Genomic DNA, 17,889 nt, shown 5'->3' with positions numbered 1-17,889 from the left:
TGTTTTTCATACTACTCACCTGGAACTTTCCCTACGAGGTCTGCAAGAAGAAGGACAAAGTACTGCTATTTCTGCAAACCTTCTTTAAAAAGCTGGACCAAAGTGAGTCTGGAATGTCCTGGAAAGGAGCACAATCAAGTGGACAAGCTGGTGGAAGTGATATACGCGTGCTCGTGCAGGAAATGCTCGAAAGGCCCAAAAAGTTCAGAAAACTCATCAAGATGAGATTTAGCAAGATTTTGATTAATCTGATAAGTATGAGTGAGAAATTTGAGAGTTTAAAGTTTCGGTGACAGGTCGCGTTCTAGAAATTTTCAAAGGCAGGAAATCGCGGAAAAGGAGAGAGTGAGTGTGATTTTATGAAAGGTTTTTTTTGACGGGGATGGGAAGAGGGGTGGGGAGGCGAAAATTGGGAGATTAGACAGGATAAGACCGATCACCAGAACCTATTTTACCATTTGTTTATGCAATATCAATTGTCGTGGATGAACAATTCTATATAAACCACTAATTTATAATGGTAATAGGACCGAGTGGAGTCCAGTTCGATCTGTAATCATACGATCATACGATTAATTAGTAAACTTGGACAACCGCGCAGCGGGAGCCCAATTTGTCAGACGAGTATGATTACAAACAGAATTGGAAGACAAAAAGTCCTGTTACCAAGTACCGTAATTTCTGGCCGTTTACCCGCGGGTAATCTGTTGATTTTGCATTAAACGCGCGCCACTGCGGGTAACAGGAAGATGCGGGTTATGTGACAATTTTAAAATCTACTGGTAGTTGAATTGAAAAAATTCTCACCTACATGCGTTTCCACCTCTCAAATGAATTTTACTGTATTAAGAGTGCCACAAAGCGGTACATGATGCCGACTCGAGTTTATTCACGCAAAATTGGTTGCGTGACGAACAAATTGTTATCGGCACGCGTGAAAACAAAATCTTGATGGTGACAAAAATAATCCAAAGATATCCGGCGCATCAATAAAAAATTTCCATTTAACACTAGCTTGAGCTAAAGAGAATTTTCCCGTTTTAAGGGACTTGTTAGGCCCAATAGAACCGGAGATATATATTTTTTCAGAAATCGCCGACATTACTCTAAAATTCAAGTTTTAACACTCACTCAGCTTTCTTTCAACAAATCAACATGGCGCTAAACGATCGCTCGCACAAAATGTGGCCACAAATTCGCATTCTGTCAAGTATGAAACGCTGATATTTGGGCATGGGCCGCTAGTGTTTTTACTGTATAATTTTATCAATGAAGTACATGCTAATATTGACACAGAATCGTGCACGCGTCTGAATTTCTTTGACCTTTAAACTCGACTTTAAACTCGACAAAGAAGCTTTCAAGTTTTCGAAAGTTAGATCAGACAACTTTTAAAGGACTGAAATAGCTGAAATAGCATAACCTTAAAGTCACGTTTCCGCCACCAAAAAGTTGAATAACATAACGTGCGGGTTATCCACCAGTGCGGGTAATCTGTTGACATTTTTTTCGCCGTATGCAATAACCGGCCGGTGCGGGTAATCGGCCGAGCGGGTTAACGGCCGGAAATTACGGTAATCATAACCGTTACAATTTCCGAAAACAACACATACATTTAGGTCAAATATCTCGGGTAGAGACGATGTCTAAAATAAAAAAAGTTTCGCCATTTTGGAAATTCCTCTGTTTTCTTTTTTTAGGATGAGTAGTTGTTGCTATGGTTATTGTTATAATTTCTGCGATTGGTAAATTTTGGCTGGGTGGACTTGGTAGTATGATTGGCTACTTCAACTGTACTATTACAGCCTACTGTCCGATTACAGCTCTACAGAATGATAAGTGAAAAATAAAGCAGCTAATGCATCAATCACATTTGAGGAAATTGCAATGGTTATGATTAAAGCTACAATATTAATACAGACATGCAAAGTAATGCTAGGTCAAATTGTAAATATAACCAGCACTAAGTGGATAAACAAACACATGAATGAACAAATAAACAACAGTTATCGATCAAGTGCCTGGACTTTTTTTATTATTATTTGGAAGCTGTCATTGTCATCATCACTCTAATCATGATCATTATTTATACTCTTTTACCAACAAGATACCAAGAGCGTGAATTATTCTCTTGTGGCCAGTTTATGACTATTAATCGAGTTTACACCGACACACAGCAGGGCATGTGCGAGGGGATCAATTCTGGCCGGCCGTGCGCCAATTTACCGCGCAAAATTTCAAAACAAAACGTAAGAAAAAACTGCTGCCTCGCTACATAAGTGAAAGAAAATCGACATGCTAATGGAAATCTGTGGAAGGCCTGATAAAAGAAGGAAAAAATATATAAAACTCGAGACTTTCCGAACCCAAATTTTATCCACGCACGCACCCTCTTATCGTCCCAATCTGTTCCTTAATCAAAAACTACCGGTATTTGAATTAACTTCTTTTGATGGGGTGAAGTTCAGACCTTGATACATCTGCGCGTAAAGGCGACCTATTGACATGAAATAAGTTGAAAAAAAAAAAAAAAGAAAAAAAAAAAAGAAAAAAAAAAAGCATTGCTTGAGTACACCCAGCTGCCGGAAAAGCCAAGATCTCGGCTCCGAGCAGCGATTCTTTTGGCCAGCGCTAAAGGTCAATGTTCTCTGGCGAAAGCGATTTTTAGTTGCTTCATGCCTTGTGGACTAGTTTTCTCCGGATGCGCCCAGGAGACGGGACTGGTTGACTCAGCAAGCTGTTCTCTCCAGGACGAATGGGATTGAAAATGAGGATGAAGTTCTCCTTGCGGCAGGTCCGGTGCCAGCTTCGTCATGCACAAGTATTTTAATGGTGATTTATACTAAGCTTATTCGTATCTTCAAGAAAGGCCCTTGGAAATAAGATATACAGGACTATAAAAATAGAAAGCAATCCGCGGTCTTTCTAGCAAGTCCGCACCAGTTTTGTCTCGTTTTAAAAACGAGGATTCGCTTGAATTTGATTGGCTACAGTGAGAAAGCGCGAAATTTGATGACGTCAATAACTAATCGAACCTCGTCGCTCAATTTGGAATCCGCCATAGTTTCTGATCGCGTCTTCTCTTCGTGTCGCTTTGCTCTTCGAAAATGGCTACTGACGGTCAAGGCTACCAAACGTTTTCACCTGATGAAGGTCGAGCTGTAGTAATCGGCCTCTCAAAAGCACATTATAGAAGGGATACATCCCTTGTATATTGTTTAGAAGTGCTTGAAAATGGGGAAGTCACTGGATTTCCATTTCGATTGCACAACGAGGATGGACGTTATATTTGGGAAAACGAACAGCTCCGACACAGAAGTATTACCCAGGGATCCCTCATCACCTTCAAGAGAAGACCAAGTTGGCGTTTTATCAACCCTTGCTACACTGAGAATACCGGAAAGAGCTTGGTGAGTAATATTTTGTAAATGAACTGCCTGTGATGTGTGACGCTTCTGTAAGTAGATGTTACCCTAACGTTTGGCCAACGTTTGAGTGTAAAAGCATCGGTATTTAGGCCACAGTTCTCTTTCATTGAACGCAAGATGTCATCATTTCGCCACAGTACAATCCTTGAATTAGTATACCGTCTGCTGGGGAGGTGCTCGTGAAACTAAGGTAAACAAAACCTGCGCGAAACGAAACAAATCTGTACGAAGCATAAACGACAGTGTTTTGTTTTCTGAATGGCTTTTGGCAAAGATTTCTGTAAAACCCCATAGTTTCTTATGTATGCAGTACTTAGATAAACGAAAACAGGGGCGAAACAATGGATTTTTTGTCCCTTTGCAACTACAGTAGTTGAAGTATGGGGCTGTATGGAAATCTCTCCATTATACTGTTTTGCTGAAACTTAATTGCCCCCTTGTAAGTTTGTTACCTTCCATTGTGTCACCATTATGACTGGTTTGCCCCATGCTTTGTTTCTTGGATGAATTTCACTAATTGACTGAGGGTAGCAGGCATTCATCTTCAATGTTAACACAACAGGGGCTTAATATGTGCTCATAAAGTGGATTTAACTCTACAGCAAAAGTGTTGTAAAGTCAAGCATTCACTATGACTTTGTGGGTCCCATCTGTTTAAGTGAATTTTTTTAGTACTGTGTTGTGTGATGAAGTTTTGAACTGACTCAAGTTATCATGAATAAATCCATCTTATACCAGTTTTACTTTATTTTCTGTTTACAGGGTATCAATACAATTCTTTCTCAACTACAATTTGGTAGTTCAGGTTATAAAGCAGTTGTCTATCAAGGGATTGCAGAGGGCTTTCCTACTGGTAAAATTGAAAATTTGAAGATCTATCAAGATGTTGAAGATGGACCCAGTCCTGCTTGTGCCCTCATCAGTGTGAAAGAGGCAACACTTGAGGACAGAAAAATCAAATTTAAAACCCTATTAGATGAGGAATGTTTTTTGAAGAACAACTGCCGGAACAATGGGGGAGGTGGTGTTGAGGAGCTTCCATTACCTGTCCAGGTTTCTTTGTCCAATCAGGGTGTTAGTAATTGTGTTCTGCTGGTCGAATTTGGAAGTAGACTTGATTCAGAATCCTGGGATTCTGACCGACACTATGCTGTGTGTGAAGCAGTCTTGATTAGCCAACCAGGCCCATTTGCCCTTGGAAGAAGACAAGACAGTTCTGGTGGAATTTTGGCTGGTATATAAGTAATTTTTCTTTCATATGTACAAGTTGATATGAAATGTTTTAGAGTGGTTTATCATGGAAAATCTTATGACTCATTTTAATTTTCTCAGTTCACTCTTCAGCCCAAAGGCAAGTATATGAAGAGGATAAGGAGTAAAAATTGTAATAGAAGGAAGAATGTAAAACAAACAGTTCAAACCAAGATACATTCATTTAAAAGGTTAATGCCTGCTCAAAGCTGTGTGGATCATACAATAAATAACCTAATTTTGTTGCAATATTGGTTGAAACTAAGAAACAAGCTCAGAGAAGGGGTCAACCCCCAACAAAGCTTTAATGCAAAATTAGTTCTGCCAGGAAAAAACTGCCAATGCTAAATACAACAACTATCTATGGGTGGTTGTAAGTATTACTACCCAATCAATCCAAGAGGGCATTGAGCAAAAGAAAACAATGATGCTTTTATGAACATCAGGTTTTATTTCCTTTGAAATAATTTGGCATATGGCTTGATGTACTTGGTGTATCTCGGAATATCAGAGCTAATTGCAATTATAAACGATTAACCCTTTGTTTCACCTCAAAAATTTGTGGTGCTATTGCCCTTGAGAATTCCAAGAGATCTACAATGTATTAAGTGAAAGGCACATGATTTATATTTTTATTTCTTTGAATGTTTTTGCTAGGGTCCTCTCTTCTTAAAAGTTATGAAATGAACAGAAACCCTCGAGGGAAGTGTATCATCATAAATAACTCAGAATTCCAGGATGAAGCCTACAATCGCCCTGGTGCTGAGTTTGATGAACAAGCCCTGGAAGCCCTCTTTGAGTACCTCTCATTTGATGTGGAAATCTACCAAAATCTTGACTCACGTGATATGAGAGATCTTGTAAGGACCATAGCAAGTGAGAATCACAGTGAATCTGATGCTGTCTTTGTCATTGTAATGTCCCACGGAGGAGACCATGATACTGTCTTAGGTGTGGATCAAAGAAATATAACTGTTGAAGAAATGATGTCCGAATTTAAAGCTGCAAGGTGCAAAACACTTGAAGGAAAACCCAAGGTGTTTATTTTTCAAGTCTGTAGGGGTTCTTCCTCAGAATTTCTGGAGCATGAGAGACGTCATACTGACAACACTGTGAGTAGGCTTCGTGGTGACTCCACCCTCTCAAGAGGGACAAGCCCACAAGAAGCTGATTTTTTATTGGCCTTTGCAACTACCCCTGGGTATTATTCCTACCGAGATGAAGATCACGGTACACCATTCATTCAGGTGAGTATGAAAATGTTTATATATGTTTTTTATTGTTGTTGTTGTTGTTATCATCATTATTATTATTAGCAGCTTTTTGTTTCTGTAATTTCTAAGGCCTGGTCCTCCTGCATACTGGGTATTTTACTGTTATGATCAGCTAAGAGGATATTTTTTTTTGGTAAAGATTTTGGTGTCATTATTGGAGAGGTAATCCTACATAAATCACTCAACGCTGTCATTCTTAAGCTGCGTATTTGCCAGTTCTTTCCTGACTGCTACATATCACTGACATGATAATTTTCCTTTGTATCAAGAAAGTACCTTCCCAGTTGATAATTTCTAATTCTCACTGCTACTTAGGTGCCAATGTGTTGATATTGTAAGGAGATATTATGCACTCATCAATTCTTTTTAAGTCCAGTAGTTATGGACCGAAGCTTTTTAGAACTGGGAGGGCCCTCAAATGTCAATAGGGGCAACAACTAATCTTTAACTTTGGTCCTGATCAGACTCTTGTGGAAGTTCTTAGAAAACATCACCAGGAGAGCCATCTGACAGAGATGTTGCCAGAGGTAACCAGATGTGTGGTTGAAAAAGCCGAAAGAGATGGTTTGCAGAGTTACATTCAAGTTCCGTGTTACAGCAACTCGCTGAGGGCCAAGCTTTATCTCTGAGAGGATAATTTCACAAATTGCAAAGCAGAGAGCTAATTGATCTACTCATCAGCATACCACTCAGTAAATTCTTCTTTGTTGGGCAAAGACTGATCATTTTTGCAAAGGTATAATGTGTTTATGAGGTATCGTTGTATGAACTTAGAGTTCTTCAACTTTTAAGTATCAGATATTAGAGTGAAGATTTTCATTTCTTTCAAGCCAGAAATTAGCAGTTATTAGTATTTTTTAAGAACAAAAGTCTTACATGTAAACTTTATATTTTAGTCACATAGTTTTAGGAAATTTATTATTCCTAATGCACACACAAAAAACTACTTTGTAAGACTTTAGGTTAGTATTGTCTTTACCAGTCAGGCAATAAAAAATGCTCAAGTTTGAAGTGCATGGGATAGACCAAGCAGTGTACTGATAGTTCCTTATTAAAAGAGAAAAGTTTTTTTGTGGTATAGTTTACTGTAGTCTGAGTAATAGACTGTGCATAATTTAGTTATTTGTAACACTTTTGGCCATAACATGATATGAAATTAGATCAAATACAGTAATTGTTTCGACATTTTGTTATCTTTCATTAAGGTTATGATCCCATAATGGACACACCATGATTTAAATCTTGTATTATGTTGGTTTTGGTTAACACAATTTGTTTGAGTTGCTAATGAATTCGTTGATTGAGCATTTCCTTAGAACTTTCCAGTGGTTTGCCTCTGTATATTTTTTCTCGTTTTCGTTGTAAAGTGAATCTGCCGGGTGTCTCTATTTAGCGCTGTGATATAACTGAACAAGTAATAAACTTTGAAAAAATTATGTATTGCTCCCTGTTAATGCTTTGCTATTCGTACAGAAAATTGTGAAATTTACATCCCATATACTGCTATCTTCTCGAACAGAGAAGCATGTACTTTGAAAACGAGACAATCACCAATACTCGATATGACGCCGACTCCCGAATATAAATAAAGGAAGGTATCTCACACTTAGTGACTGACTGATGTATGTGGGATGTATAGACACCGTTGTGGTGTGTTTGTCGTGCAAAAATTAATTTTTTGGGTGGTCAACTTGTCGAAGTTAAATTATTTTAATCCTGACTAAAAAAGTCGCACTTCATCTTTAAGGTATGTGAACGATTTTTCCTTTCCTTTTTTTTTTCTTCTTCTAAGCGATAACAGCAACAACATCTTACTCAATAGTCGTCGATTTAAATCTACGGCATAGTCTTTTGTATCAGTTGAAAAGTGTGAAGAACAAAGGAAAGGAAACAATCTTCCATGAATCGCCATGTCACGCTATGTGAAAATCAGTAGTCACGCGATTAATGAAGGTCATAACCAAATCTAATTGGATGAATGCCTGACCACGTGCACGTTTAGAAGAAGCGATAGATGTCAATAACTTTCTAAACATCTAGAGTTTATTAGAAGGCATGACTGTAGTCCATCCGAGTTGTAGCTGAGCAAGAAAAAAGGTGAGAAAGATAGGCTTCGTTATTAATTTGAAACATTTGGGAATGATTTAGTGATACGAGTCGTCAATTGATCGCCTTCAACGAAGGCTCTATCAATACTCTTTTATACGCTCTATGAACGCGGAAGTATATTTTGAATTTCCTACCAAACATTTGTAGAAATGTTATGCATCATATAAAGTATATTTCACGTCGGACTGGACTCTTTAAAAAACTGAGCGCTCAAATCGAACAAGATTATTTTCTGCATTTCTGTATGGGTTGAAATAAGCACCGTGCAATGACATATCTAAAATATCCAACAACTACAGCTATTCTGTCGATTACTTTTTGTGATTCCTGTTTCGACCTCTTGTCGTTGCCATAACGATCGGTTCACACTTTTCGACTTGTATTTGTAGGCTCGTTAGATTGAGCAGCATTACTCTTTGCAGCAACATCATGACAAATAACGCCGTAGTTTGAGCAGCCATCGAGAGCACGCGAAAATTTCGCAAGGCACAATTTAGTTATTCGACCCAGTAGTCGGAATTTCATTTATTTAAAGCTCATTCTTAACTGACTGGGAGATTGATTATTGACTGCTTCATGACTGAAGTCTTTGGTTCCCGATGTCTTGGCGAGTTTAAGTGCCCCCTGCGCTGAATAGGAAGAATATCATCAATTATAAGACTTGTTGGACTTGGTCATCAGGATGACGTCAGACCTCTCTGTTCTCGAAAATTCTTCATTGTTTCGATTGCTTGTTGAACAGAGGAGCGAGGGACGGGGGGGGAGGGGTGGTTGCTCTATCTGCATCTAGTGACATCCTCGTGCCTGATGACAAGACATGTAAGGCGTAGCATGCTCGTGGAAGTTTGACGTCACAGATCACATGTACGTTGTTAAAATGGCTTAATTAGGAGTGCTATCTATTTCTCTTTAGCTCGTAAATAACCAGCGGTGAAACTTGTCCCTGTTTGTCATTAAAGAATCGATTTATACCTCTATGGTGAGCTTTCATCGGAGGATCCTTTACTTAATTACAGATCTGAGAGGCTGAATTTGTTTTAACCCAGTTATATAGAGCGCAAAATAAAAAGTAACCTGTATGTAACAAAGAAATAACTTGACTGAGAAGTAGCAGGAGAATTGGTTGCCGTCAAAACTGTGATGCGTAATTATGCAAACGTTCATGGCCTTGTAAGTAAACCTACAGTAGCTAAAACGGTATGATGAAGTCCCGGAAGTAAACGTTAGGCTGTAATGAATTGTTTCTAAAGCTATACGGTTAATTTTGTACTAAAAAAAACATCTAGTGATTTGACCAACCTCTTAGAATCTTGTCACGTCAACTTCCAAAGTCACGCGAAGACGTAATGGCTTCTGACTGGATGAAAAAGCCTTATCACATGGGCGTTCGAGAGAGTTGACCAACTTAAGTTGATTTCTGGGTAGTCAACATGTCGAAGTTTAATTATTTTAACCCTGACTAAAAGAATCGCTCTAAATCTTCTTAATATGTGAAGGATTTTTCCTCTTCTTTCTTTCTTTTTTTCAAGCGATAACAGCAACAACATGTTATTAAACAGTCTATTTTATATTTAGGGCATAGTCTTTTGTATCAGTTGAAAAGTGTGAAAACAAAGTAAAGGAAACAACCTTCCATTAATCGCCATACTCAACAGCGGCGTGCTGTTATGTCACGCTATGTGAAAATCAGTAGTCACGCGATTAATGAAGGTGACAACCAAATCTAATTGGATGAATGCCTGACCACGTGCACGTTCAGAAGAAGTAATCGATCTAAATAACTTTCTAAAAGTTTTTTTAGAGTTTATCGGACGGCATGACTGTACTCGATCAGAGTTGTAGCTGAGCATGAAAAAAGGTGAGAAAGAAACGGTTAGTTGTTAATTTGAAACAACTGGGAATGATTTAGTAATACAAATTGTCGATTGTTCACCTTCAACGAAGGCTCTATTAACACTCTTTTATATGCTCTATGAACGCGGAAGTATATTTTGAATTTCCTAGCCAACATTTTTAGAAATGTTATCCATTAGATAAAGTATATTTCGCGTCAGACTGGACTCCTCTTTATGAACTGAGCACTCCAATCGAACGAGATTATTTTCTGCATTTCTGTATGTATTGGAATAAGCAACTACAACTATTCTGTCTATTACTTTTTGCGATTCCTGTTTCAACCTCTTGTCGCTGCCATAACGATCGGTTTACACTTGTCGACTTGTATTTGTAGGCTTGTGAAATTGAGTGGCATTACTCTTTGCAGCAGCATCAGTGACAAATACTTAATGCCGTAGTTTGACCTGCCATCGAGAGCACGCGAAAATTTCGCAAGGCACATTCAGAGATTTGATCCAGTATTATTTCATAGTCGGAATTTAACTTATCTAAGGCTTATTCTAAACTGACTGGGAGATTGATTATTGACTGCGTAATGACTTAGGTCTTTGGTTTCCGATGTCTTAGCGAGTTTAAGTGCCCCTGCAATGAATAGTAAGAAAATCGTCACTTATAAGATTTGCTGGACTTGGTCATCAGGATGATGTTAAGACCCCTCTGCTCTCGGAAACTGTTGTTTCGATTGCTTATTGAGCAAAGGGACGCGGGGGGGGGGGGGGGGGGTAGCTCAGTGACATCCTGATGCCTGATGAAAAGACTTGTAAGGCTCGTGGAAGTTTGACGTCACAGATCACATGTACGTTGCTAAAATGGCTAAATTAGGAGTGCTATTTTAGTTCTCTATAGCTCGTAAATAATCAGCGGTGGAACTCAAGGAAAATTCTGTAAGAGAAGTGAATTCCAAAATATTTCAATAATCCCTAAATCTTTACCGATTGAAATGTCAAGACGACGTTCATTACATCTTTGGCTGCGTTCAATATCACTACATCCAGACTGCTTTTCACCTCACGATAAAATATGACTGACCACAAGGCAAGCGTTCCTTGTGCGTCCCAGCGAAGTTTCGTAGACAAGGAAAAAATGACATTGCAAATCCATTCTCTGATCTCTAAAACTGTACTCCCCTCGTTGTTAGAAAGGTAATTTTTTTAAGATAGTGTGAAGCTATATTTTACTCGTTACTTTGGTAGAACGCGCGTGATGTGATCGCGAAACTTCTCCCTGTTTCTCCTCAAAGAATCAAGTTATATCTCTATGGTGAGCTTTCATCAGGGGATCTTTTACTCAATTACAGATTTGAGCGGCTGAATTTGTTTTAATCTGGCTATGTAGAAAGCAAAATAAAAAGTGACCTGTATGGAACAAAGAAATAACTTGGCTGAGAATTAATAGGAGAATTAGTCGCCTTCAGAACTGAGATGCGTAGTTATGCAAACGTTTATCGCCTTGTAAGTAAACCTACAGTTGTTAAAAAGGTATGATGAAATCTCGGAAGTAAACATAAAGCTGTACTGAATTATTTCTAAAGCTATACGGTTGATTTTGTTCTGAAACAACATCTGGTGATTCGACCAACTTCTTAAAATCTTGTCACGTCAACTTCCAAAGTCATGCGAAGACGAATGCCTTCTGATTGGATAAAAAGCCTCATCACATGGGCGTTCGAAAGAGTTGAAAAACTTAAGTTGATTTCCATGAGGTTAAGGCTGTTTTTCACATTTTAGCGCTTAAGGCGACCAGATGGTTTACAGCTGAAGGTGAGCAACAAAAGGCAAATTGGGAATGTTTATTGTAACTATCTGAAATAACTGCGACTGATGCACTGATGGGTATAGTCGTGTAAACTGTTAGATAAGACAAATCGTTCTGGGCACTCTTTTCAAAGTTACAGGCGGTAGTGCTCATCGATTTTCCAAGCTCATGTCTTGGAAGGTATTCAATCAAATATGATGTACACATGTCAGCACGAATCTTGTATCTGTTGGCTTAGCTCGACAATCAAATCAGATCATTTTGTCCAGTTTACGTAAAATCTGCGACGTTTTACACCTTTTATTTTGAGAGATGTTTGAAACTTCATTTGTCGCTAATCTTAAAGATCGATTTGTCAGTATGGTAATGGCGTTATTCTTCACGAGGCAAACTTCCGAAAACTCACAGTCAAAAGGCTTTCACTGAATCGACCTGTCTGTCTTCGAGTCAAGGACTTAACGGCGCAAAATATAACAACTTCTCGACAAACCCTCAGGACTTTTTTTTTCTCGATATGACGCCGACTCCCGAAAAAAAAAAAAAAAAGACACCTCACATTTAATGACTGACTTATGTGTGTGGGATGTATAGACTCCGTTGTGGTGTGTATATCGTGCAAGTGTTAATTTTCTAGGTGGTCAACTCGTCTAAATTATTTTATTTTGTCCTGACTAAAAAAATCGCTCTTAATCTCCTTAAAGATATGTGAACGGTTTTTCCTTTCCTTTCTTTTTTTTTTCCAAGCGATAACAGCAACAACATCTTACTCAATAGTCGATTTTATATTCAGGGTATGGTCTTTTATATCAGTTGAAAAGTGTGAAGAACAAAGTAAAGGAAAAAACCTATGAATCGCCATACTCAACAGCGGCGTGATGTTATGTCACGCTATGTGAAAATCAGTAGTCACGCGATTAATAAAGATGATAACCAAATCTAATTGGATGAATGCCTGACCACGTGCACGTCTAGAAGAAGTAATCGATCTTAATAACTTTCTTAACATTTAGAGTTTATTAGACGGCATGACTGTACTCGATCAGAGTTGTGGCTGAGCAAGAAAAAAGGTGAGAAAGAAACGGTTCATTGTTAATTTGACACATATGGGAATGATTTAGTGATACAAATTGTCGATTGTTCACCTTCAACGAAGGCTCTATTAACACTATTTTATATGCTCTATGAACGCGGAAGTATATTTTGAATTTCCTACCAAACATTTGTAGAAATGTTATACATCAGATAAAGTATATCGCGGATCAGACTGGACTCCTCTTTATGAACTGGGCACTCCAATCGAACAAGATTATTTTCTGCATTTCTGTATGTATTGAAATAAGCGCCCTGCAATGAAATTTCTAAAATATCCGACAACTACAACTAAGCTGTCGATTAATTTTGTGATTCCTGTTTCAACCTCTTGTCGCTGCCATAACGATCGGTTCATACTTGTCGGCTTGTATTTGTAGGCATGTTAGATTGAGTAGCATTACTCTTTGCAGCAGCATCAATGACAAATAATTAATGACGTAGTTTGACCAGCCATCGAGAGCACGCGAAAATTTCGTAAGGCACAATTCAGTGATTCGACCCAGTATTATTTCATAGTCGGAATTTCATTTGTCTCATTTATTTGAGGCTCATTCAGTTGAATGACTGGGAGATTGATTATTGACTGCTTAATGACTGAGGTCTTTGGTTTCCGATGTCTTCGCGAGTTTAAGTGCCCCTGCACTGAATAGTAGGAAAATCATTACTCATAAGATTTGTTGGACTTGGTCATCAGGATGACGTTCAGACCTCTCTGTTCTCGAAAATTCTTCATTGTTTCGATTGGTTATTGGACAAAGGAGCGAGGGGGGGAGGGGGATAGCTTTATCTGCATTCAGTTACATCCTCATGCCTGACGACAAGACATGTTAGGCGCAGCGTGCTCGTGGAAGTTTGACGTCACAGGTCACATGTACGTTGTTAAAATGGCTAAATTAGGAGTGCTGTTTTAGTTCTCTATGGCTCGTAAATAAGCGGCAGTGGAACTCAAGGAAAATTTGGTAAGGAAGGTGAATTCCAATATTTTTAATTAACTCCTTAATATTTACCGATTGAAATGTGGAGACGACATTCAATACATCTTTGGCTGCGTCAATGTCACTACATTCAGACTGCTTTGCAAGCCACTATATTTTGCTTGTTAATTTGGTAGAACGCGCGTGATGTGACCGAAACTTCTCCCTGTTTCTCCTCAAAGAATCAATTTAAACCTCTATGGTGAGCTTTCATCAGAGGATACTTTACTCAATTATAGATTTGAGTGGCTGAAATCGTTTTAACCTGCGTATGTATAGAATGCAAGATAAAAAGTGACCGGAATGTAACATAGAAATAACTTGGCTGAGAACTGGTAGGAGAATTGGTTGCCGTCAGAACTGAGATGCGTAATTATGCAAACGTTTATCGCCTTGTAAGTAAACCTACAGTTGTTAAAAAGGTATGATGAAATCCCGAAAGTAAACATTAGGTTGTAATGAATTATTTCTAAAGCTATACGGTTGATTTTGTACTAAAACAACATCTCGTGATTCGACCAACTTCTAAAAATCTTAATTGTCACGTCAACTTCCAAAGTCACGCGAAGACGTAATGGATTGGATAAAACGCCTTATCACATGGGCGTTCGAAAGGGTTGAACAACTTAAGTTGATTTCCATGAGGTTGACATTGTTTTTCACATTTTAGCGCTTAAGGCGATTAGATGGTTTACAGCTGAAGGTGAGCTGCAAAAGGCAAAATGGGAATGTTTGTTGTAATAATCTGAAATAACTGTAAATGATGTTCTGATGGATATACATCGTGTAAACTGTTAGATAAGACAAAGCGTTCTGGGCACTCTTTTGAAAGTTACAGGCGGTAGTGTTCATCGATTTTCCAAGCTCATGTCTAGGAATGTCTTTAATGAAGTATGATGTACTCGAATCTTGTATCTATTAGCTTAGCTCGACAATCAAATCAGATTATTTTGTCCAGTTTGCATAAAATCTGCGACTTTGTAAACCTGGTTTTTGAGAGATGCTTGAAATTTCGTGTGTTGTTTATCTTAATGATCGATCTGTCAGTATGGTTATGACTTTATTCTTCACGAGGCAAACTTTCAAAAACTCACGGTCGAAAGGCTTTAACTAAATCGACAAATACTATAATTTGTCGCTCCATCTTTGTGTGTGAGGTTTCGACCTGTCTGCCCTCGAGTTAAAAGAACCTCACAAATTCTTGACAAACCCTTGGAAATTTTTTTTTCAACGGCCATGTGACTAACAAACAACAAAGCAAAAGAATTAACACTCAAGGGTGCCAGCAGTGACATGATCACTAACTACCCCAAAAGCACAAAAACTATCGTAAGATCTTCTTTTTATTTGACAGATGTATCATGACTCCCTTATTATTGTAGATAACGAATTATAAGGTGCTGCAGAGTTTTTCAGCTAGCCGAAAATTTTACTTGTTGGAGGTCTATTCAGTAACTGGTGGGAAACTTACAAGTCACACGACCAAAGACGAACGCGGTCATACGCGATTCAGGGGAAGCGGCGGTGAGTGAATGTGTTCTGGCCCCAGGACAATACATTTTTTGAGACAGTTCAAACATAATATTTTCTTTACAAATTCTTGTAGCCATTACTACATAGGAAAGTTAATATGCATATTTAAAGCAAATTAATTTGCTGGAAAGAAGCAGCACAGCTGATCTTGCTCACTTGCTTTCGCAAGGGCGACTGCACCTAAATCGTGGAGACAGTGATCATATTGCTCTAAAGAACTCTCTTAGTCGGCCACAGTGCTGGTTAGAAGTTTTAGCAGTAGATTAAGAGGATTAGGGAGACATGTCTGTTAATACCAAGCCTGCACAGCAGCTGTAATTTTGGCGAGCGAGTGCTCTGTGTTCTCTTTACGAGAATTATGGCCGCCATCAAAAGACTGGGGAGAGGAAGAAATTTGTACCAAGGGGGGCGGTCGATGATCAAAAACACGCACTGAATGCGATGCTGAGTGTTGGACTTTGTAAGCTTAAAATCACATTAGGCGATATGTAAATAGGTTTTTCGAATTTGTAGAAGGATTTCCTTGTAGTTTTTGTACTGGAGTATTTCTGGGATGTGTTAACTTTGGATGTTTTCTCATTCTTATCACAATTTTTTTCATTTATTCATAACTTTTTATTCTACTTGGGGTAACTGTGTATTTCATATTTAACCATTTCATTGTAAATTTTGTGTACCCTCAGAACATGACGTCTCCGTTTGTTGAGCCTCTCTCCAAAAGGAAGAGAAAGAAAGGTCCTGATGATGAAATCATTAAAAATGTCGTTGTCTTGAAAAGTAGTCAAGTTCGTGAAAAGGATGGTGTCGTGTTGATGCCCAAAACTACTCTCGACATGTCCGGAATAAAGAAATTGGGACAGTCCAGGAAAATAACGTTTACAAAGAGTACTTCATCAGGAGATTTGCAACGAAAACTGGAGGAAAAGTTTCCTTTCCTTAGGGAAGCCAGTGGAAGGTATTTTTAGTTAAATTGAAATACAGGTGTACTTTGAAACTTAATGAAACATTCACACACGGGCATTGGTGTTTTGGATTTCATTGCTGGGAGTTGAAAATATCACGGGATCTTTTGAGATGTTACATTTAATAGTGAACGCAGGTAGAACAATGTAGGGGTTTCACCAGTGTGATGTAAGGGGTAAATTTCTGGGGAGGTTTGAAGTGGCATTGCCATGTGCTTTGGCTCAATTTCCTCTGTTACCATACTAGCTTTGTCTCCCTCCCACTGTTCCTCTCTCCCTGATCCAGCTTGCATTTTGGGTAGGAATTCATTGCACACACTGCTTTTCACTTGACAGGCACCTGGAGAAGGATCATGTGTGGGTTGTCATGGTGATCTTCTCTCTTCTGTGGAGATTGCTACCCTGACCTCTGTCACTATTTTAGCAACATTGACCCTTCAATACTTTTGACAAGGTCTTTTAATAACATATTGGAAAAATTATAAACAAACTGTGTGGAGAATAATACACAGGTGCATAGGTTTTAGAATTTCTTTTTGAGTGTTAAATTACTCCATATCTCACAAGTGAGATATCAAGTTGAACACCAGATTTTAAAAAGTGGAACAAAAGATATTGAAGAGTAGCAACATTACTTGAGATAACAGTGGCAGTATCTCTTTACTGATTGTTTTGCAAACTTTTAAATGCAGATTTTATTGTGCAAAAGCAGTGGAAAATAGATCAAAATTGGACTTTTGTGGTGATCGTTGTGTATGGAGTGGGGCATTCATCAATAAAAACATTACAGGAAACTCAGCACTTTACATCTATTGTGAGGTTTGTAATGATGAAGTTTTTCTCAATTGTGATCAACATGCTGATGTATTTTATACTGTATCTGCATTTAAAAGTAGCTTTCCTGGGAAATATTTGGAATAGCTATACTCTTAAAGATTACTTCCTTAAAATTTAAGCATTTGGGTAATCATGAAAAGAGAAATTAAAGTTGGAAAGTTATAATTCCCTACAGAGAATATAACAAATTCTTAGTTGCCAGTAATTTCAGTAAAATTCTTGTCAACTGTTCATTGTATTGGAATAAAGAGATTTATGTTAACCCTTAACTCCCATGATCTGATTGTTAATTCTCCTATCTGGCAGCTACTCATTTCCTTGTGAGTTATAGTAACAGGAATATGGTGTTAGATCAAGATCACAACTTGTATGTGATAAGATTGGGTATTCTTATTACCTGTTTGTTAGATAATGAAGGGGTATGTTAGGGAGAAGGTTAATCACTTCTATAAGTTAAAAGGGCCAAGATGTGCCCTCTCTGTATACTGGTTGAGGAGATGCAATATCTTTTACCTCTGCAGTATAGTTATGGCCTTGTATACAAGTACTTGTACTTGCTAAAATCTTGCCACTCCTATAAATAAGGACAGTGTCAGTCAATTAACTCTATTGCTTTTCAGTGAGGAATATATGTTACATGAACAAAAGGACTGCCAAATTCAGACTTGTAATTAGAACACATATGAATGGTTTCTTTTCTTTAGAATTGTAATTAATAACCTTCTTAAAGCTAGCTATTGTGAAGAATTAGTTTTTTGATCAGTTGTAGGAGAATAGG

The 17,889-nt window shown here is 38.2% G+C and overlaps 2 protein-coding genes across 17 annotated transcripts in view; both read left to right on the top strand.

The window, feature by feature from the left end:
• The first annotated feature begins 3,038 nt into the window (after positions 1 to 3,038).
• On the top strand, positions 3,039 to 7,341 carry LOC131772928 (uncharacterized). The gene is made up of 4 exons (XM_066172187.1): positions 3,039 to 3,410; positions 4,191 to 4,662; positions 5,337 to 5,926; positions 6,418 to 7,341. The coding sequence occupies exons 1-4, from the start codon at positions 3,108 to 3,110 to the stop codon at positions 6,580 to 6,582; spliced, it is 1,530 nt and encodes a 509-aa protein (XP_066028284.1). The 5' UTR covers positions 3,039 to 3,107; the 3' UTR covers positions 6,583 to 7,341.
• A 634-nt stretch (positions 7,342 to 7,975) lies between these two features.
• The window catches only part of LOC131798462 (uncharacterized), a 48,968-nt gene continuing 39,054 nt past the window's right edge, over positions 7,976 to 17,889 (top strand). For 6 of the 16 annotated variants that reach the window (XM_066172334.1, XM_066172335.1, XM_066172333.1 and 3 more), the window contains exons 1-5: positions 11,665 to 11,718; positions 12,724 to 12,780; positions 15,162 to 15,303; positions 15,996 to 16,267; positions 16,967 to 17,093. In XM_066172334.1, the coding sequence (XP_066028431.1) occupies positions 15,999 to 16,267; positions 16,967 to 17,093 (396 nt within the window). In that variant the 5' untranslated portion in view covers positions 11,665 to 11,718; positions 12,724 to 12,780; positions 15,162 to 15,303; positions 15,996 to 15,998. Of the gene's footprint in view, positions 8,051 to 9,862; positions 9,921 to 11,664; positions 11,719 to 12,723; positions 12,781 to 13,574; positions 13,765 to 13,801; positions 14,483 to 15,133; positions 15,304 to 15,995; positions 16,268 to 16,966; positions 17,094 to 17,889 lie in introns of those variants that run through there. The other 10 variants (XM_066172322.1, XM_066172321.1, XM_066172327.1 and 7 more) reach the window with 10 other exon arrangements.

This window comes from Pocillopora verrucosa, chromosome 9 (genome assembly GCF_036669915.1).
Source record: "Pocillopora verrucosa isolate sample1 chromosome 9, ASM3666991v2, whole genome shotgun sequence".
NCBI lineage: Eukaryota > Metazoa > Cnidaria > Anthozoa > Scleractinia > Pocilloporidae > Pocillopora > Pocillopora verrucosa.
This window is presented reverse-complemented; position numbering and strand designations above follow the sequence as displayed.

What these genes read in the sequence shown, in the direction of transcription:
- LOC131772928 (XM_066172187.1), top strand. Translation starts at nt 3,108, where the DNA reads ATGGCTACTGACGGTCAAGGCTACCAAACGTTTTCACCTGATGAAGGT. An exon ending in TTCTGGTGGAATTTTGGCTG is followed by an intron (nt 4,663 to 5,336) that starts GTATATAAGTAA and finishes TGTTTTTGCTAG; the next exon opens with GGTCCTCTCTTCTTAAAAGT. An exon ending in ACGGTACACCATTCATTCAG is followed by an intron (nt 5,927 to 6,417) that starts GTGAGTATGAAA and finishes GGTCCTGATCAG; the next exon opens with ACTCTTGTGGAAGTTCTTAG.